This window comes from Talpa occidentalis, unplaced genomic scaffold, assembly GCF_014898055.3.
Source record: "Talpa occidentalis isolate TD23 unplaced genomic scaffold, MPIMG_talOcc4v2.1 talOcc4.18, whole genome shotgun sequence".
Taxonomy (NCBI): Eukaryota; Metazoa; Chordata; class Mammalia; order Eulipotyphla; family Talpidae; genus Talpa; species Talpa occidentalis.
The window spans coordinates 10,359,945-10,381,353 of NW_023601851.1; the positions used below are offsets into that span (position 1 = coordinate 10,359,945).

Sequence of the window (21,409 nt, forward strand, 5' to 3'; positions counted from 1 at the left end):
GGTGCAGGCCAAATGTGTGTGTGTGTGTGTGTGTGTGTGTGTGTGTGTGTGTGTGAGAGAGAGAGAGAGAGAGAGAGAGAGAGAGAGAGGATTCACCAGAGACAGAGTGGGGCATAGAACAGGCCGACTGACTGAAATACACTACTGAGGGGAGCAGTGGGCAAGAAGGGAGAGGTCAGCCATGCCCTGTGGGAGGCTCCCTGCTGTGGAGGGGGCAGATAGCTTGTCAGTCAGCGCGGTGCTTAACCCCTTCAGCCCCAGGGCGGCCCTGTTGAGCTCTCTTCCCTCAGAGTCCTGAACCCGTTATGGGCCCTGCAGTTTTCACAGGCCTCGCCCACCTGCCGGTTCTCCTCAACCTCCACTCCTCCCACTTCCAGGCCGCAGCCCCACCCCGACGACGGCCCGACGGGCTGCGCAAGGGGTTGTGGGAAATGTAGTCTCCAGCCCCCGTGGTTCCCGCGGAGGTTTCTGGGCGGGGCTTCCGCGATCTGCGCAGGCGCACCCCCTGTAACCCCCCCACCGTCCGTCCGAATGTTCTGGCGCCTCCGCGAGCAGTGGGGCGCCCCGAGGTGAGCGCGGGTTTGTCCCGGGAGGCCGGGCTCGGGTGAGCGGAGACGCCGGGGGGTTGGGGAGCAGGGGGCGCGGGCGAGCGGGGGCCCCGGCCGCGTGGAGTCGGGCGCTTTGGAGCCGATTCCCCCCGGAGCGCGCGTGGGGGCGGGGCAGGGCCGTTGGGGAGAACGTCCCGGCCTTTCCGGGGTGTCCCCGGCGCGGCCGCCCGGCCCTGACCCCGGACGCTGCCCGGGGTCTTCCCGGGGCTGGGGGACGGGGTCCCCAAGGCGGGGGCCCTGGGGAAGCGCGGGTCCGCCTGTGCACATGCGCGCTGACTCCTCTGGGCCCCCCGAAAGTCGGGCGGTGAGGGAGAGGAGAGCCCAGCTGAGTTTCTGGGCGGGGTTGTATTGCGCCCGGGGCCAGATTCATGGACCCAAGGTGGGCTGGTGACGTTGCTCAGGTTGCCAGGATGGAGGCAGCCCCTGTGGGGGTGGGGAGGTCCCGGGTTTGGGGGGGGTTTCTGCTGCGTTAGAGGCTTGTTGTCTGAATTTCCAGGCTCCTTTCGCATTCCCGCCCCCAGGCGGCGTCCTGCTGGCTTCTGCATTAGGCCTCCATCCTGGAGGTGAGCACCCAGGGGGACTGTGTCCCTGTTGGGGTGTCCACGGAGAGGAGGGCGGGAAGCGGCGCGGAGCCACTGCCGGGGTGTCCTGGCAGAACAGTGCGTTCGGGGCGTCGTCTCGTTGGAAATCGTATCCACACTCTGAAGTGACTCCTCAGCTTTGAGACGGTTGTTCTTGGCGTGACTGTTGATCAGGCAGTGGGCAGTGTCACCTTTTACTAAGTTATGGTGAACCCTAAACCCAAGTTCTGCCACTAATGGACTCGCAGGGCCTCTCCTGCCCCTGCTAGAAGTGTCACACGGCCGTCACCCGCAGTGACTCTCTGGTGTCTCCAGGCAGCGTGTGGCGGGCTCTGGACAGGAGACTCCAGGACCCCGTGCAGCTGCCTCCGTCCTCTGTGCTGGACCCCATCGCCCCTCCCAGCGCCGCCTCCAGAGCCCTCATGCCTCTGTGAGAGCAGCGACAATGGACCAATCTCTGGTGAGTGCTGTGTTTGCTTCAGCTTGGGGTGCATTGACTTTATGGGAGTAACTCAACGGACACGTAAATTAGAAACATAGTTTTCTCCAGGGACACATTCCTCACCAGAGAAAGGTGTGGCGTAGATCCAGGCACTTCACATGTCCAGCATGTGTGAAGATGGGGCTCTGCCCTGGTGCTCACGCAACGCAGAGTCAGAGTCTGTGCCTGGGTCGCGGTTGATGACGCTGAAGGTGTGGACTGTGGCTCTTCACCCCGCTGGACAGAAACACTTCCCAGCTCTGCGCTGGTCCGGTGCGGGGTGATGGAGGAGGGGGAGGATGGGGCCTGAGGACCTGAGTGCAGAATGGGGGTGAAGGAGCCACATGTCTTTTAGAAAGGAGAACTGATTTTTTTTTCAAGGTTTGTTTATTTATTTATAAATGCACTGGGTACAGTCAGAAGCACAGGAGGGTGAGAGAATTCACCAGGGCCAGAGCGGGGAGCAGAGCAGGCAGAAGGACCGAAGTACACTGCTGAGGGGAGCAGCCGGTGGCTGGAGAGGTATGCACGCCATGTGGGACCCTCGCTGGTGATCCAACTGGCGCTGCAGAGGCTGTGGGCAGCTTCACAACCCAACGCTCAAACCCTTGGGCCCCCCAGGAGGCCCCAACTGAATTTTTAAGGTTTCTGTGCAGTAGCTAAAATCATACACTGTGTCCTGCACAACTCTCGGAGACTTTCATGCAGGCATCAGTCTTGGCATGTGTGCCGTTGAGTCCAATGGGGGATCCTTACATACCTGCCCCTGCCTTTCTCTCAGGTGGCCTGCAAACCGAAGGTGCCCAGTAGACTCTTCAGAGTCCTTTTTTCTGGCCGTTGTTTCCACTGCTCCTGCGCATTTCTCCTTGGTGTGGACTGAATGCATTTCTAGTGACACTCACTACACCCTAAGATGCTCTCCAGTCCAGTTACACTCTCCAAAAGTTCCTGCCATGTTTGAGAACACCATGTGTGACCTTTGGGAAATTTCATTTTTTTTAATTGTTTTAAAGCTTCTTATACTTTTTTTCTTATTCTTTTACTTATTTTCCCTCCTCGATCTGTCATTGACATGTGTAGCACTAAAAGCCTTCTGCTGAAATAGTTGCCAGTTTTTTCCTACAATCCTAATGTGTCTTGCCCTACCCCTAGTTTCCCCCTCTAGCAAAACACTCTGGCCCGTCCCCCGTCTTCCTCCCTCCCTAACTTCTCCACCCATTTCCCTGTTCCCTCTGGTGGTCATCATTACCTTCAAATGACCCTGTTCAAGTTTTATTCAAGTATTTTGGCTGTAAATGTTTTTTGGGTATTTATTTTCCACAGATGAGTCAAGCGATCTCATATGTGTCTTTACTTTTTGGCTTATTTCACTCAAGAATAGCACCTCCCGGGGCCTCCCTGGTGGCACAAGGGTTTGAGATGCAACCGATGGGGCTGTCTGTAGTCTCTGCAGCACAAGTTCCATCCCCTGGCCAGCCAGGGAGCTACCCACATGGCGTAGCAGACCTGACTGGCCTGCTGCGTCCCTCGGCAGTGTATTTCGGTCTATCTGCCTGTTCTGTTCCCTGCTCTGTCTCTGGTGAATCCTCTCACCTTCCTCCCTTGCACCTCTGGCCTGTACCCCAGCTCCTGTATGCATAAATAAATAAATATTTAAAAAAAAAAAAACAATATCACCTCCTTGCCCACCCATTTTATCCTCAGTGTGGCCCTTTGCTCCTTCCTCACAGCCCTGCAGTGCTCCCCTGCGTGTGCTCCACACTTCCTGCCCTGCCTCTGCTAAAGGGATGTAGTTTGGGCCATGACTGGGCAGTTGGAAACACAGCTGCTCTGCTCATGGATGGGATAAATCTTTTTATGTTTGAGTTTTCCCGTGAGGATAATGTGTAGAAGTATTGCAGATGCTATGGAATTTCCGTTTTTATTTTTTTTATTTTATTTTAAGAAACCTCTGCACCCTCATCCACAGGGTCTGTTCCGAATGTCATGGCCACCAGCCGTGGGTGAGAGCTCCCTTTTCTCTGTGTTCTCTCCAGCATTGTTCATTCCATATTTGTTTTTTTTTTTTTTTAGTGTTTCACTTTTTTAAATACTATTTTACATAATTTTACATCATTTTCATTTTTGCACAGTGTAATCATTTACATCTTTGTTGTAGTCCCCATAAAATTCTCACCCCTCACCCCCCGTTTTGTATAAATCCATTCATTTTCATTTGGGCCTTCTCAAGGGGTGAGGTGGCATCTAAGTGTGCTTTTAATTTACATTTCTCTTAAAATAAGTTAAGGTGAACATTCCTATTGTCTGTAGGATGTCAGAATTCCCTTTCTAGAGAAGAGTGTATGTAGTTCCTTTGTCCATTTTTTAATTAAGATTTATTCATTTATGCATACAAGAATTGGGGTACAGGCGAGAGGTGCAGAGGGTGAGAGGATTCGCCAGAGACAGAGTGGGGAGCAGAACAGGCAGACTTACTGAAACACACTGCTGAGGGGAGTAGTGGGGAGTCAGGAGAGGTCTGCTGCTCCATGCGTGTTGCTCCCTGCCAGCCAGGGATCAAACTTGTGCTGCAGAGGCTTTGGAGAGCTTCATAGGCTGCGTCCCAACCCCTTGTGTCACCAGGGAGGCCCCCCTTTGTCCATTTTTAATTGAGTCATCAGTTGGTTTCTCGCATTGTTTGGGGATGTTATAAATTTTGGAATGAACCCCTTGTCACATGTGTAGCATGCAGATACTTTTTCTGTTCTGTAGACTGCCTTTCAGTTTTTGGGCTGGTTTCTTTTAAGGTATGAAAGCTTTTAGGTTTAGTGGTGTCCCACTTGTTGATTTTTGCTTTTGTTTTCCTGGGTGTTGGGGTTGTGTTCCCTAGTGCACTTTGGGGCAACTGTCCTTAGTGTGTCCCTATATTTTCTGTCAAGTACATCACCAAATATTTAACCCATTTGGAATTTTATAGATTGATTTATTTATCTATATAAGAGCTGGGGTACAGGCCAGACATGTGGTGAGTGAGAGGATTGACCAGAGACAGAGTGGGGAACAGAACAGGCAGATCTGGTGAAATACACTACTAAGGGGAACAGCAAGGAGACAGGAGAGGTCAGGTGTGCCGTGTGGGTGAGTTCCCTGACTGGGGAACGAACTCATGCTGCAGGGGCTGTGGATAGCTTCATAGTGCTTTGCCTTAACTCCTTGCTTCACCAGGGAGACTCCATGTTGCTGTATTAACTCGGTTGGAATTTGTTGAGGATTTTCGCTTCTCTGTTCTTTGGTGGTGTTGGTCTATTTTTCCCTTTTATGCTGTCTTTTTTTTGGAGGGTATCGGCAATGCTGACCTCGTCGTATGTGTTGGTGAGTTTTCCTCCATTTCCAGTGTTTTGGAAGATGCAAATTTCTTTGTGTTTGTTTCTGTCATGGTCTCTCTGATGATTTATTTTCTGTGTCCCTGAATGCTTGAGTATCTTGTGCTTCTGAATGTAGCTAGTCCCTGTGTTCCGATCTGGTCTCCCGTCTTCAGTCTGCACTTCTCCTTAGTGAGTCAGTCAACTGTGTTTTGCCACTTCTGCCAGTTACACTTGCGCATGGGCCTCCTGCCCAGGCCTAGTACCACAGGCTCGGCTCCCACCTGACTGCGCCTGTAGCCGTCCCAATGGCACCTGCTGCTCATGCAACATGCAAACCTCGTCCTGTGTTGTGCCCTCCCGTGTGGAATTAGATCCTTCTCAGCCCAGGTCTCCCGCCACAAGAAAGGGATTACTCTGATCCAAAGTTTAGTCTCACCCAATGCAAGTTACTCTTCAGTATTACCTGATATCTTAATGGTTGCTAACAACAGCACCGCCGTGCATGCGTGCATGCGTGTGAGTGTGTGTGTTCACTTTCTTTCACATTACAGTTCTCATTCTTAGCCAAACCTGATGGATGTGTTTTCTCAGTGATGAGGTTGCTCCCCTTTCTGCCTCCGACTGGCCAGGGTGTGGTGACACCTCAGAGTTCAGGGGGAGAAAGTACTCAGGGGTCAGTGGGACACGTTTGAACAAGGGTCATGACACAGACACTCGCTGAGTAAAACCAGGTAGCGCAGATGTTCATCATTTGACCTTTGGTTGTTGGGAGTTTATGTCAGTGATGCTCAATGTAGTTTTTAATAAAGAGCTTCAGGTTTCTGTCATCAAGGCTGGAGTATAGTAGGTGCGTTTGCATTTGTCATACATATGATTCTTGCTGAAGTTACGGTTAATGGTAGATTTTTTTAATTTTGATAGATGTTTATAGAATATTGATAGAATGAATATATTTTGCAACCTAATTTTACCAGCTCTTCTGTCACCTGTGACCATGCAAGTGTTTCATTTTATAAAACTTTGCACTGTGGGGAGCAGCAGTGGCTGCTCTTCTGCCCAGCATGACTGTTGCTTCTTTTTCTCCTTTTCCTAGAAAACGTGGCCCTCCATTCATTCATTCATTCATTCATTCATTCATGTTTTAAAAGATGAATTTATTTATGCAAAAACTGAGGTATGGGCCAGAGGTGTGGGAGGGGGGAGGATTCACCAGAGACAGAGTGGGGAGCAGAACAGGCAAATCTATTGAAATACTCTGCTGAGGGGAGCAGTGGGAGAGTCAGGAGAGGTCTGCCACACCATGTGGGTAGCTCTCTGGCTACCAGTGTTATACAGCCATCACCACCTTCCAGATTTTTTCATTTCCCAGTAATAAAATACTGTACTCATTAAACTCTCGCTCCCAACTGCTCTGTCCCTCAGCCCCTGTATCCACCATTTGCTTTCTGTTTTCAAGAGTTTGACAACTCAGACCTGTATGAATGGAGTCTTATTACACCTTGTTTTCTTGGTGAATCTCTTATTTTATTGCATTGTTAACTGTTTTGTCATTTCATAGGTATCGTACAGGAGTGCATTCATATTGTAGTGTGTGTCATTGTTTAGTTCCATTGTGAGGCTCATTAATAATATCTTATGTGTATTTTCCAGTCTTATTTATCCATTAATCCATCACCTGGGGCTTGGGTTGATTTTGCTTTGGGCTGTAATGACTGGTGGTGCAGTGACAGTAGGTGAGCAAACGTCTCTGCCCGTTCCTGCTGTCCCTGCTATTGGTGAACACCCTGGGGTGGGGGTGGGTACTCCTGTCATTCTGATTTCCCTTTTCCCAAGAATCACCTTCCTGTCTTCCCTCCTGGCTGCATCATTTATGTTTGCCCCAACAGTGCGCAAGGGAGCCAGGTCCAAATTTTTGCCAGTACTTGTTCTTTTCTTTCTTTTTAAATCATTGCGATCCCAGCGGACGTAAAATCTCATCTCTTGTACTTCTGATTCATTTTTCCTTCGTGACTGATCGTATTGAGAACGTTCATGTGTTAGGACCCGCTTGGGTATGTGATTTGCAGAGCTGTGTATTCCAGTCCTTTACTCATTGCTGCACATTTCCATTTTGAACAGGGTCGAAAGCGTGAGGGGATTGTATTGTCCCATTTCATCGTATGGTCCTTTTATGGCATCCTGAGCCCACTCCTGCTGGGAGGTCCCCGTGAGTTTCTGTGCGCAGACATGAGCCATCCACCTTCTCTTTCTTTGCTGTTGTTTTATTTCTCGTATTAGTGTTTTAATCAATGAGCCTGTAAGTAAATGCATTTTTGTTTTCCTAGAACTGGGATGTGCCGGGTTACCTTGCAAGAGTTCCTGTCAGTGCATCAGGCTCATCGTGTCCTGGATGCTGTTGTGTCTTTGCATTTGTTTTATTCATTGTTTAACCCTCCAGGTTTCTTTATTCCAGCAAGTCTCTGCCCTTGGTTCCGCTACATGCATTGCTTACTGTTTTGTCATTTCACTGGCAGCGTACAGGAGCTCCTGTGTGTGTGAACATGGGTGTGTGTTATAGTCTGCTCACTGGGTTTTCCTTTCCAGAGTCGCTTTCCTGTGGCTTTCATTAGTTTTCCAAGAATGAATTATAACTAGTTATGACCATTTTTATGTATGTTGTCTTTTTGTTGTTGTTGTTGTTACGTAGCGTCACCCAAACCCATTTTGAATAGGGGACACTGAGCGTCTTTGTTAGTCCTTCTCTCACTGGGAATGTTGATGTCGCCTGTGGCTGTCAAGGACTTGATTTGTGTTGAGGAAAAATCCTCTGAATCCTTTTTTAGCTAATACAAATGGAAATTTATTTTAATGGGTTCCTATTCTATATGTATGTGGAGGTGCACAGGATTTACTACACAGGAAAGGAAATGATGGAATAAATTTACGGATTTCATAAGATGTTTGTTTTCTTATACCGTGTATCTTATTTTTCAAAACTCTTTCATTGCTATGATCTATTTTTTTCTTTCTCGAAAAGAAATATCTGTCTCTTCTAGTTGTTTTTCCTGTTCTTTCAATACCTTTTGTTCTGGTCAACGTGTTCTCCCCTACGGTGATGAAAACTATCAATAATATCCTGGAGATTCCCATATTCTTTATTTTCTTTAATATTTATTTTATGTATGCATATAAACGCTCGGGTGTAGGCCACAGGTGCAGGGGGTGAGAGGATTCACCAGAGACAGAGCGAGGAACAGAACAGGCAGACTGACTGAAATACACTGCTGAGGGGAGCAGCGGGGAGACAGGAGAGGTCTGCTGCGCCTTGTGGATAGCTCCCTGGTTGGGGATTGAATTTTTGCTGCAGCAACTGCCAATAGCTTCATAGTGCTTAGACTTAAACTCTTGTGCCACCTGGGAGGACCTGATTCTCAAATTTCTGTTTTCACCTTAGACTTCCTGATCTACCAGACACATGTCCAGTTGTGTGTGGAATTCCAGTGTCTACCAGCCCGTCATGCAGACAGCATATTAGGAAAACATTCCTCGTACCTCAGCCACCAAGTTATTACCAAGTTCTCCTCCCCTTTGTCCTTCCATTTTAGAAGTGATGACCTGATCTGTCTTCTTCTGACTCTGTCAGCTGAACATCTTTTCTTAAAATTTTATTTTATATATATTTTACATCATTTTTTATTTCTGCACAAGTTATGCATTTTTCATCTTGGTTATAGTCCCCATACATCCCACCCCCCTTATTTTAACCCTAATCTCTCCACCCCCCATAGTGCATCTCTGGTTTATACTTGCTTGTAGTTGAACATCTCTTACCTTTGCTTTTTCCCACCTCATTGCTTGAACATCCTGTTTTCGGGTTCAGTTTTCGTTTACTGTGAGTTGGAGATAGCAGGCTTTGAGGTCACGGGAGTAAAATATTGGCACAAAGTTGCACATGCTTTTCATTTGTTATGAAGCTCCTTTAGCACATGATTCCGGGTGTATGTCTGTTACACCTGCCAGCCAGGCTATCAGCTCCTCAAGGAGCCAATTTTATTCATCCTTTTATTCTTACAATCATAGACACTTCAAATATATAAGGTAAGCTATAATTTTACTTGTAGGACCAAAGGGGTGAATGTAGAGGCGAGGCTCTTTCAACTGCGAATTCTATACAGGACCGAAGACCCACAAAATAAGATTTGTTTGCACTTGCTCTGTCTGACCCAGGCTGCCGGCCCTGAGATGAGAAATGTTCCCTCAGAAGGGATGGTGTCATTTGAAGATGTGGCTGTGAACTTCACGTGGCAGGAGTGGCGGTACCTGAGTGAAGCTCAGAGGACCCTGTACCGGGATGTGATGCTGGAGACCTGCAATCACCTGGTGTCCCTAGGTGAGGAAGCTCCAGTGTAACACTCTAGTGCAATGGTGTCTTCTGCACTGATAAGTGTGCACTTGCTTATGAAACTGAGTGTTGGTGAGGTTGAACATGGCAGGCAGTGTACATTGTGGGTGTTTCGGTTTTCGTTTGGAAAGATTCAGATTGGCCTCTTTTGCACAGCTCTTCACACTGCATTTGTTAGTTTTCAAAGACTGAAGTTGAACTTGATCGAAGACCAACACTGTTTCTCATCACAGGGCACTGTGTTACCGATCCTGAGGAGAGCATCAGGTCGGAGCAGGGATTACAGCCGGGGACTGTGGACGATCCCCCAAACCAGGACCTCTCAGGTCAGTCAGTGCTTGCCAGGCCGGGAGGCTGAGAGGAGGCTGGGAGTGTGGCCAGTGATATTGGCCACACTGAGGTGCTTTTTCAGTGTCCAATCTTGAAGAGTGTGTCTGCATATATCAAACTGATTCTTTATTCAGTTTCCAAATATTACTCTCTTGTGAATTTCGTCCTGCTCTTTTAAAAATGGTTGTTTATGTTCTTAAACCAGTATGCAGTCCCTGATACATGGGGATGATTCTGCAGTAATCACATATCTCTATTCTCTCTCTTAGTGTATTCTCATAGACTGTTTTCTTTAGGTTCCTGTTGAGGAATTTTTTTTATTCTTTCTGTATGTTTATGGGAAGTTTAGCCAGTGGTAAATTTTCTGAGCGGGGAGAGCAACAGTACTCACAGAAATGATCTTTACATTCTGAAGTTATACACTTTGTGAGGAAAGAATATGTAATAAATACATTTATTAATAGAGAGGTAAAGCCACAGAGATCTTTGACCAGCATGAGTTAAACAGAGTGGAGAATGTTGTTTTTGTGTGTGCTCCATACGCATCATTATAGAGATTAATTATTTTCTTTCAGAGCTCAGGTGAGGTGAATGGGTTGCACTGACATGTCATATCTATAGTTCCCTCTGCAGTCTGGGATAGAGGCTATGTATTGCTATTGGAGATGTCACTGAGCAGGTGACTAACTCAAAAGGGATAGAGAGGCGTTGACTGGAGAGTTATTTAGAACATGAGTAGTGTTTCAGGGCAAGCCTTGTGACCGCCCTCATAGTAATTGTGAGGCTGAGGAGGACCCAGAATTGTTCAGCGTTGGAAGGGATGTTCTGTGACATGGGAGGGGGAACCTGAGGTGGTGGTTTCTAAAGCCATGGCACTAAGAGTTTCAGGTGGGGGCTCATACCTTGAGGAGCAGTGTGACCTGTGCAATTCCACCTTCTCGTGGGAATCGTTGGGAGGAAAGTAAAGGAATCTACGACAGTGTGATGTAGCTGAGAGTCACACACAACATAGAAACTGGAGCTGCTATGAACAAAGCAGAAACACAGGTTCCAGGGAGTGCGTTGAGACCACCAGGGTGTTGCTCTCAGAAGGATGTGAGAAAAGACTTTAACGCTGATAGCACAGGATGGATGCAGAACTTTTTTCCTATCACTTAGCAGGAACGTGGGACACAATGATGAGGCGGAGTTTGCTGCATGTATTAGGATTCTGAGCCTTAATGTGATATGATATTTAAATATGAACTGACTGGTCTCTTCCATGGAGGGAAGCACATGCCTCTGAGAACCTCTGCAGGTGACCGTGGCCAGGGCCAGAGTCGAAAGAAGAACTAAGGAAATGGAGAAGCAGAGTCCTTGTGTCTCAGCAGGCCTCTTGCTTAAAGTGCCTGGGCAATGACTGGGTCTCTCAGTCCACGGGTTTCTGGGAAAGCCATGGCCTCTGCAGGGCTTGGTTATTCAGAAAGTACCCTCAAGAGTTGCACAGGGTCAGTCTAAGAAAGAAGGTGTGTAGGATCTATGTTGGGTGAAATGCTTCTGGTTGAAATCGACAACTCTAGTTAAAAGACTATATTTAGCAAATATTTATGATTTTATAAAACCATTGTGAAATTAGATTTACTGCTTTGTTATCCTGGTTTGGCATTAGAAAATCTGTTAATTGGGGCCTCCCTGGAGGCCTAGGGATTAAGTCTCTTAGCTCTCACTATTATGGCCTGAGTTTGATCCACAGTGAAGGAGTTCACCGACTTTGGCACAGCAAATCTCTCCAGTCTCACCTGCCGCTCCCCTCAACAGTGTATTTCAGTCAGTCCGCCTGTTCTGGTCAACACACTCCCCTACAGCACACTCCCCTACAGCACCCCCACTCCTGCACCTCTGGCCTACACCCCAGATCTCCTATGCTAAAGTAAAAAAATACCAAAAAATCTATTCTCCCCATAATTTACTATGGGCAAAACACATGAATCAGAAAATTAATACCTGTAAATTATTTTGTAATATAGGAACTTTCGTGCCGCTTGGTAGTATTCACTCAAAATGCTTCCTTTTTAGAGACATGGTCATTTTTATCTCACTTTAGATGTCCATACTGTGGATCACCTGACTCAGGACAGCCCTGCAAATCAGGGCAGACATGTGTGGCAAGTTCTTACCAACAGCAGCAAAATACCATCCAACGAGAGAACTGACTTAATGGAAAAAAACAATTTGCACTCAATTCATTGTTTGAACCATAGTATCAAAAATGAAAACAATTCAGCGATGATGCCTGAGGACTTTACTATACATAGGACCATGATGATCCCTGGTGAGCCTCATGAAGGGCATGCTAGAGAGAACGAGGAGGTTTTTAGTAGAATGAGGGAACCCATCAAGTATCCTGAGCACCTTAGTCACCAGGTGATTCAGAACTTTCAACAGCCTTTTGAATTTTGTGAACAAGGAAAAGTCGTGAGTGAAGAAATAGTATTTACACCTAGAGGAGCCCTTCTGGAAGGGATTGTCCGTAAATGCAATGAGTGCAGGGACACCCGTGATGAGGTGCCTTTCGTTGTCCGAGACAGAACCCAAGGAAGACAGACTCCCTGCAGTTGTAATGAAAAGGGGAGAGCAGCGGAGATGACTCCAGTTCATTTGAATCCTCCTAGGTATCTTGAACATAAGCAGCAGAAATGTTGTGAAAGTGGGGCCAGTCTCAGAAAAACATTTCACACCTATCCGTGTGAGAGTACCCAGTTAGGAAAGAATAATTTGGGATATAAGAGATATGGTGAAGCGGCCTCTAAAACCTCTGTTCTGACTGAACATCAGAAAACACAAGCAGACGATCAACCTGATGAGTGTGGGGGCACCGCTGAGATTTCCTTACAGAGGGGATACCAGAGAAATCTCACTGCAGTGAAGTTGTTTGGCTCTAACGATTATGTGAAAACTTACTCATGGAAGACTGCCCTCACTTTACATCCACAATCTCAAACGGGAGTGAAGCGCTACCCGTGTCAGGTGTGTAAGACAACTTTCAGGTGGAAACCTGCTTTTAGTGTCCATCAGAGAACTCATACAAGGGAGAAACCCTATGAATGTCAGGCGTGCAGGAAAGTGTTCTCCTGTAAGTCAGTTCTTGTTCTACATGAGAGGACTCACACTGGAGAGAAATGCTATGAATGTGAAGGGTGTGGGAAAGCTTTTTCCAGGAAGGCTCACCTTACTGAGCATCAGAGAATTCACACTGGAGAGAAGCCTTACGAATGTCAAGAGTGTAGGAAGACTTTCCTCTGGAAATCATCCCTCAGTCTCCATCAGAGAATTCACACTGGAGAGAAACTCTATGATTGTGAAGGGTGTGGGAAAGCTTTTTCTAGTAAGGCACACCTTATTAGACATCAGAGAATTCACACTGGAGAGAAACCCTATGAATGTGAAGGGTGTGGTAAAGCTTTTTCCAGTAAATATTACCTCAGTGAGCATCAGACAATTCACAGTGGAGAGAAGCCTTATGAATGTCAAGAGTGTAGGAAGACTTTCCCCTGGAAATCATCCCTCAGTAAACATCAGAGAATTCACACTGAAGAGAAGCCTTATGAATGTCGAGTGTAGGAAGACTTTTCTCTTGAAATCAAACCTCAATAAACATGACAGAATTCACACTGGAGAGAAACCCTATTATTGTGAAGAGTGTGGGAAAGCTTTTTCTAGGAAGTCATCCCTCAGTCTCCATCAGAGAATTCACACTGGAGAGAAACTCTATGATTGTGAAAGGTGTGGGAAAGCTTTTTCTAGTAAGGCACACCTTATTAGACATCAGAGAATTCACACTGGACAGAAACCCTATGAATGTGAAGGGTGTGGGAAAGCTTTTTCCAGTAAGTGTTACCTCAGTGAGCATCAGAGAATTCACACTGAAGAGAAGCCTTATGAATGTCAAGTGTAGGAAGACTTTCCTCTGGAAATCATCCCTCAGTAAACATCAGAGAATTCACACTGGAGAGAAACCCTGTGATTGTGAAGGGTGTGGGAAAGCTTTTTCCTGTAAGTCAAACCTCATTAGACATCAGAGAAGTCACACTGGAGAGAAACCCTTTGATTGTGAAGGGTGTGGGAAAGCTTTTTCTAGTAAGCCACACCTCATTACACATCAGAGAATTCATAGTGGAGAGAAATCCTATGAGTGTCAAGAATGTGGGAAGGCTTTCCGCCAGAAATCATCCCTCAGTAAACATCAGAGAAATCACAGTGGAGAGAAGCCTTATGAGTGTCAAGAGCGTGGGAAAACTTTTTCCAGTAAGCAAGCTCTCACTGGACATCAGAGATGTCACTGGACAAAATCCCTATGATTGTGAAGAGTGGGAAAACTTTTCAGGAAGTCAGCCCTCACTAGGCATGACAAACTCCACACTGGAAGGAAATGCTATGAATGTCAAGAGTGGACAGGCAGGCCTCCCCTGGTGGTGCAGGTGGTTGAGCGCAGCGCTGTGAAGCTGTCCATGGCCTTTGTGGTGGGAGTTTGATTCCCTGGCTGGCCAGGAGCAACCCCATGGTGCGGCAGACCTCTCCTGTCTGGCCCGCTGCGTGTATTTCAGCATTGTATTTCGGTCAGTCTGCCTGTTCTGTTCCCCGCTCTGTCTCTGGTGCATCCTCTCACCCTCCCACACATCTGGCCTGTACCCTGGTTCTTGTATGCTTGAATAAATAAAAATCTTTTAAAAATATTCAAAGTTAGGAGCTCAAACCACATCATGCAGCTGAGATCAATGGGAACTGACATAGTTTCAATCTTAATTGCTTGGAGTTACCTGGTTCACTCTGTTCTCCCAAGTTCATGCAGTGATGATGTCGTTGTTCCTGTTGCCGTTGCTTCTAGTATCCTCTTAAGTTCCTGGGCGATGCTATGCCTGTCCACAGCAGCTGTCTGTCTACATGGCACACTGCATGTTGCGTGGGTAAGTGGTCTCTCTGGGTTTTCTAACTTAGTCGTCACATTCTGTCCAGTACTCTAAGTCTTTGTGGTGCCCCCCGATGCTGGAATTGCTCACCACCAAAATGTCCTCCTCTAGAAGGAAATGTTGAACTGTGTGCTCTTGGCTATAGGTTGAGGTCTGCGGCTGTCTTTACCTACCTTTCATGATGAAGGATTTTCGGGGCCTCCCTGGTGGCCTTGGGGTTTAAATCTCAGCGCTATTACCTGCTCTGGCCAGGGTTTCAGCCCTAGCTAGGGAGCCGCCCCACATATGGCCACAACATGCCTCTCCTGTGTCACACGCTGCTCCCGTTAGCCATGTATTTCAGTGGTTCTGCCTGTTTGTCACCACACTCAGTATCTGGTGAATCCTCTCACCCCCGAACCTCTGGTCTACACCCCAGTTCTACAAAATAAGGGAATTTTGTTGGAAGATTAATTCTGCATACAAGATCTGGGGTGCAAGCCGGAGGTATGAGGGGGTGAGAGGATTCTCCACAGAGAGAGTGGGGTGCACAACAGGTGGATCTACTGAAATCCACTGCTGAGGGGGCCAGTGGGGCCACAGGAGAGGTCTACTGTGCCCGTGGGGCACCTCCCTGGCCAGGGATCGAACTCGTGTCTGCAGTACTGAGAACAGCTTCGTAGTGCTGAGACTTCACCCCTGCGCCAACAGAGGCCCCTGAATTTTTTTTAAAGGAAAGGTTTCTTGCCTGTTATTTTTTTTTTATTAAATTGTTGTTCATCTTTGTGCACTATTGGATTGCTCCCCTTCTGTATAATTCTTGCAAATGTCCTGTCTGCACCGCATCTGAGACCCGTCACCCCAGGCCCTGGTGCTGCTCCTCCCCTCCTGGCCCCTGTTCTGCCCCATCCCCTGCTGGCATCTCAGCTCTGTCATCTGCCTGCTAGTTTTGTCTTTTTCCCCTGATCCTTTCTTCATTCCCCTGTATTCCTCCTGGAGGTGATGATGTAATCCAGGTCTTCTTCCTTCACTCTTTGTTCAGAACATAATCCCTTCCGCCATTGCTGGCCGTGCCCTGAATGTGGTCTTTGTCTGAGTCAGTTCATACCTTGGGGTGAGTGGTCGGTGTATTAGGTGGTGGCTGATGATGTCCTTGATGTAACTCTCGCTACCACTCCCCCCTCAGGGGCCCCGGGCACCTTCTGGGGTCTTTCTTTGGCTCCGTGGTGATGTCGAGCGGAGAGTTTGTGCAGCAGGCCCGGAGTCTGAGGCCTCGGGTGTGCTCTTCCTCATTTCTTGTCTTTGGTACGAAAGTACTTCCAGGTGGAGCCCAGAGTTTCAGAAGAGCCAGAGATTTACTACAGGAGTAAGGACAAGAAAGCTCCCTGAGCAGAACGGTCCCGAGGGGTGGCTGCTGGGGCCGAGAAGCAGGGGCTCCCATGGCTGTGGCGGGCAGGGAGCGGGTGCTGGTGGTGGGGGTCTCTGTGGCGTGTCTCTTGCTGAAGTGCTTGGCCTGAGGTCTCTCCCGAGGCTCCGAGGCCCGCTGAGTTTGCCCCCGTTAATCGCCTGCATGTCCACACCTAGCCTCTGTCTGTGGATTTGCAGTCGTGCCCTGTGTAGGCTACTCAGCGTCCTCTCTGCAGGGCTGGGCTTGGGGCCCCTCCGTCGGGGATTGTTTCTCTGATCATGGATTTGGGACTTGGGCGCCCGCTCCTCCCTGTCCGTGCCCTCTACGCAGCTTCCTCCGTCAGGAACATCTCTATGGCCAGAGCCCCCATCCTGTGTTTCCAGTTTGGTGACTGTCGGGGTGTCTGTCCCCTGAGAGCATCTTCCCTGATTCAGGGGTTAGGACTGAATCAGGAGGTACATTGGTCCCTTTAAACTCCACCTGGAGTGTCGGGGCCACGGGCCATATTCCTCAATGCGCCGTGGGAGGTTGCTGAGGTTTTCACCCCTAGGCCGCAGGCCGCTTTCCACGATGCTGCAGGCTCCTAGGTGTCCTTGAGCGCCCATTAAAGATGGCATCGGGCCCCTCAGCCTTCACCTCAGACCTGGTCCAAAGAGGCCTGCAGGGTTTGCTAAGACAACGCTCCTCTGCTAGTGCCACGTTCCCTGGAAGTGTCTGTTGCTGTGACGTGACCAATGTGGGCTGTTGCAGCAAGTGTCACTCTCTGCTCTGAAGGTGAGGGGTTCAGGGGACTCGCGTCACGTCCCCCTAGAGGTGTGTTGGGGCGTCCAGGGGTGTGGCGGGTGAGGCTTATTTGGATGGGTGGGCGGAGGCCCAGGAATGGCCTCCACCGTGCTCCGTGGGGACCTTGCCCAGCTCAGCCACATCCCGGGGTCAGGACGTGCAGGATCAGCACAGCCCAGAGACACTGTCCATGCTCCAGCGGTGAGGACACTACAGGAACCCTGAGGAACCCTGAGCTCCAGGGGCAGGGAGTGGACCAGGGCGGGGGAGGACTCCCCAGAGACGAGTGGGGAGCAGAACAGGCAGATCCACTGAAATCCACTGCTGAGGGGAGCCGCGGGGAGACAGGAGAGGTGCTGCGCCTTGTGGGTCAGCTCCCTGGCTGGGGATGGAGTTCTTGCTGCAGTGGCTGTGGACAGCTTCACGGTCTGAGACTTATGGAGCAGGGAGGCTATGGGTCCATTCTTCTGTGGGGTGCTTATCCTTCGGATATGGGGACAAGAGGTGTGTGCTACTTGCAGGTCTGTGCCATCTCCCTTGGTCGCCCCCACCCCTAAGTTCATCCCCTGGATGAAAGGGAGTGTACCCATAAGACCGAGGTGGATGGCCGGTCTTGGGCTGCGAGGTTCTCTTTCTCTGGAGAAGCAGAACTGCTCGGGAAGAACATGTTCGTCTTGGTAATGTAGCCAGGCTAGAAGACAAAGAATAGTTTGACTTTTAACCCTTTGCACTCCGAACCATTCTGGACATTGGCTACCAGCTATTCGACGCTAGTTTGCGGCGGAAACGTGCATTTACAGACCCTCGTATTATTTATTATAATTTTGGAACCAAGTAACATATTAGAATGATATTGTACTTACATAAATTGGGTGACATCGAGGAATGTATATGCCCAAAAAAAACAATATTTTATTGTTTATAATTTTGTACAGTATGATAAATTTTGTAACACTCCCCAATATGCATTGTGGGCTGATTAGTGGAGCTCATCTTTACTACTACTTGTGTCATGAGACTCATTCGTGGTTGGACGCTTTGCCATTGTTCTAATAAAAATATGAATAAATGCATGGGTTGAAAATTTCTAATTGTTATTACTAGCTGACAAGATGATATTTACCAAAATAGCTTTCACCAAACAATTTATTCACTAAGAAAAGAATCACTTTTCCGATTTTCTCCTCGTTAGATCATTGTGCACTGCTCGAAGCTTCAAACCAAAATGACCTCAGCTTTGAAAATCTTTTCCTCCAGATGTAGACTTGTTTATTTTTAATTATATATCTCACTACACAGTGTGCACTATGTTTGAAAACCGACCTTTCTTCTACAAACTCCCCTTATCACTCTTTTCAAGTGGTGTTTTGAAGTGTTCTGACCATCGTGAGCACGCATCTCACATTCTCGTCCGACACAAAACCCGGTGACATTTCTTGTATATATCTTAGTAATTTTACGATATTTTTATTTAATTTCCTGTGCCATTTCAAGATAAAACTTCAGGGAAACATGCATGTCTCAAAAAGTTGCATTGAAATAACTCAATTCCCCATAATCACTAATAAATTGCAATGTCCCCTGAGAGGGGACATCCGAGTGATATGCTAGAATTCCAATGTCCCCTGAGAGGGGACAGCGGAGTGCAAAGGGTTAAGCAATGAGCAGAAAGAACGCAGGTCTATTTTGGGGGTGTATGTAAGCCTTTGGGACACCCTGGTTTCAGAAATAAGAGTTATACGACAGAGTGAGTGTATGTAATGCCACCAAACTCTGCATTGAAAAACATATGCCTTCCTAAGTACAAATAATGAACTAGAAGAGGAAATTAACAAAGTCATGCCACCTACAATTGCACATGCAAAAAAAAAAATAACTGGGAATAAATTTAACAGAGGAACTGAAAGACTTTTACAAGGAAAACTATCAAACATTGTGGAAAAAAATAATAGAAAGCGTAGAGAAATGGAAAGAAAGACCCAGCTCATGGGGTGGAAGAATCAACATTGTCCAAAGGGCCTGGATTTATCCAACCCAAAGCCCCTTCTAGAATCACTGCAACCCCAATAAATATCCCGATGGCATTCTTCAGAGGAATAGAACAAAGATTACTGAGGTTCATATGGAAACACATCAGACCCCAAATAACCAAAGCTTTCCTGATTAAAAGTGGGGGGAAATGAAGGAGTCACACTTCTGATCTCAAACTAAAGGTAAGGGGCCTCCCTGGTGGCCCAGGGGTTAAACACAGTGCTCTCAAACTACTGCCAGCCACTGTGCACAAGTTGGATCCCCAGCCAACCAGGGAGCTGACTGCCATGTGCCTCAGACCTCTCCTGACTGGCCTGTTGCACCCCTCAGCAGTGTATTTTGTCAGTTGGCCTGATCTGTTCCCTGCTCTGTCTCTGGGGAATCCTCTCAACCCCACCATCTACGGCCTGTACCCCAGCTCTTGTGTGCATAAATAAATAAATCTTAACTATTTGTTAAACAAGTATTTTGGAAAGCCAAATAAATAATTGAGCTAGAGTTACCTTATCAAATCCTTAGTTATAAATCTGACTTGTGATATCATTTTGAAGAATACTACTAATAAGTATGTGTAGATTCATGAAACAAATCTGTAAAAACTTGGATGTGTGCAAGATTATGTGGAACATCTTGAGAGACAGAAAATACATCCCAAGAGCAGGCCAGGATGAGCTGCTCACCTTCTCACAAGCAGGGATGAGCATCAAGCAGTCTCGGGCGGGGAGAGGCCGCGTTGTTTCCAGCTAGTGTCATGAGACTTTCCTGGCTTGGCTGCGGTGACCGACATGTCGGCCAAGGTGAGGTGAAGTGTGGACACTCTCAGTCCTGAGGAGAGAGTGATCGGGGCCGTCCTCCTGCAGAGAGCTGGGGTGGAGGACGTGGACGCCGCTCGGGGTGCCGTCTAGCCGTGACTCTGCGCACCAGCAATGTGTGAGAGAACTGGTTTCACTGTAGCCTCACCATCATTGAATGTTATCATGTTTTAACCATTCTGGTAGGTAAGTAGTAGCTCTCATTTTGGTTTTAATTTGAATTTATGTAATGGTTAATGGTATTGACTCTTATCATGTATCTGTATGATATCTGTATAGCGTCTTCAGTTAATTGTGCATTTCGTTGCCCGTTCTCTTCTGAATTATTTGTCTTTTCTGTCAAGTTTTGAGGGATTTTTAAAAAAAGATTTATTTATTTATGCATACAAGAACTGAGGTGTAAGCCAGAGGTGTGGGAGGTAGGAGGATTCATCAGAGAGAGAGTGGGGAGCAGAACAAATCTATGTACTGAAACACATTGCTGAGAGGAGCAGCAGGCGAGACAGGAGGGGTCTGCTTTGCCATGTGGGTAGCTCCCTGGCCAGGGATCAAATTCAGTAATAATCCCTGCACCACCAGGGAGGCCCAGTTTTGAGAGATTTTTTTGCATTCTAGATACAAGTCCTTTATTATGTATGTAAATATTTTCTTTTAGTCTGTAATGTGTGTTTTCATCCTCTCAACAGAGTCATCCACAGAGCAAAAGTATTTAATATTCTGGAGTCCAATTTATCAATATTCAATTTTATATATAGTGCACTTGATTTCCAGTTTAATATATTCTATGATGTTTAAAAGTTTCATACTTTTATATTTTACTTTTAAGAAAGATGATTCAACTTGAGTTAATTTTCATATACGATGTGAGGTTTAGGACAAGATTAAGGAGTTTTTTGCCTATGCATATTCAATTGCTCCAGCATCATTTATTCAAAAGACTATTCTTCCTCAATTGCTGAGATTTTGCTCCTTGTTAAAAACTAATGGTGCATATTTGTATAGGTATATGTATGTTAAGCCTACCTATCGATTTAAAGAGATGTATAACTTCCCAAACATAGGAGTTGGCATTACTATGGTTAAGTCTTCCACTCTTGGAACACCATAATCCATGAAGCACTAGGTCTTATTTGGTTTTTCTCAGTAGTATTTTGTAAATTATATTGAACAGACCCTTTGCATATTTTATTGTATTTATGCCTCAGTATTTAATTGTTAAAATAAGGATTGCATTTTATATGGGTTTCCACTTGTTCATTATTGTCTTATTTGTTCTAGGAGTTTCCATATCAATTTTGTGCATCCCATGGTGTCTTCCATGCAGACAACGATGTTGTCTGCAAATAGAGGCAGATTTACTTTGTCTTCTCCATTTTTCATTCTGTTTATTTCTCACATCTAATTGCAGAAGCAAGAACTCTAGAAACGTGTTTAATAGGTGTGGTGAGACAAAAAGTTCTTGCTTTTCCCTGACATTAGCATGTTTATTCTAATGTGTTCAATAAATATGATGCTAGCTGTAGATTTCTGCAAGTGCCTGATTTTGAGTAATGTTTCCCTCTATTCCTACTGTAATTAGAATTTTTATCATGACTCAATTTGATTTCACCATTTTTTTAATCTATCAATTGATTTAATCATACATTTTTCTCCTTTAGACAACTAACTTGACAGATTGCATAAATATTTTTAAAATATGAATCCAGCTTTATATATCTGGAATAT

The 21,409-nt window shown here is 46.8% G+C and overlaps 2 protein-coding genes across 2 annotated transcripts in view; both read left to right on the plus strand.

The window, feature by feature from the left end:
- Positions 1 to 14,632, plus strand: part of LOC119250859 (zinc finger protein 883-like) — a 106,434-nt gene extending 91,802 nt beyond the window's left edge. Inside the window, 2 exon segments of the mRNA XM_054697680.1 lie at positions 11,809 to 13,315; positions 13,317 to 14,632. Of these exon segments, the coding sequence (XP_054553655.1) occupies positions 11,922 to 13,315; positions 13,317 to 13,659 (1,737 nt within the window). The 5' untranslated portion in view covers positions 11,809 to 11,921 and the 3' untranslated portion in view covers positions 13,660 to 14,632.
- On the plus strand, positions 523 to 20,461 carry LOC129146166 (zinc finger protein 669-like). The gene is made up of 5 exons (XM_054697682.1): positions 523 to 569; positions 1,505 to 1,649; positions 9,221 to 9,383; positions 9,629 to 9,721; positions 19,733 to 20,461. Exons 1-5 carry the CDS (start codon positions 532 to 534, stop codon positions 19,804 to 19,806), a joined length of 513 nt encoding a protein of 170 aa, XP_054553657.1. The 5' UTR covers positions 523 to 531; the 3' UTR covers positions 19,807 to 20,461.
- Positions 20,462 to 21,409: the final 948 nt, after the last annotated feature.

Coding starts and splice junctions, on each gene's coding strand:
- LOC129146166 (XM_054697682.1), top strand. CDS start 532: ATGTTCTGGCGCCTCCGCGAGCAGTGGGGCGCCCCGAG. Junction 1,650..9,220: donor CGACAATGGACCAATCTCTG/GTGAGTGCTGTG, acceptor TGTCTGACCCAG/GCTGCCGGCCCTGAGATGAG. Junction 9,722..19,732: donor CCCAAACCAGGACCTCTCAG/GTCAGTCAGTGC, acceptor GTCCTCCTGCAG/AGAGCTGGGGTGGAGGACGT.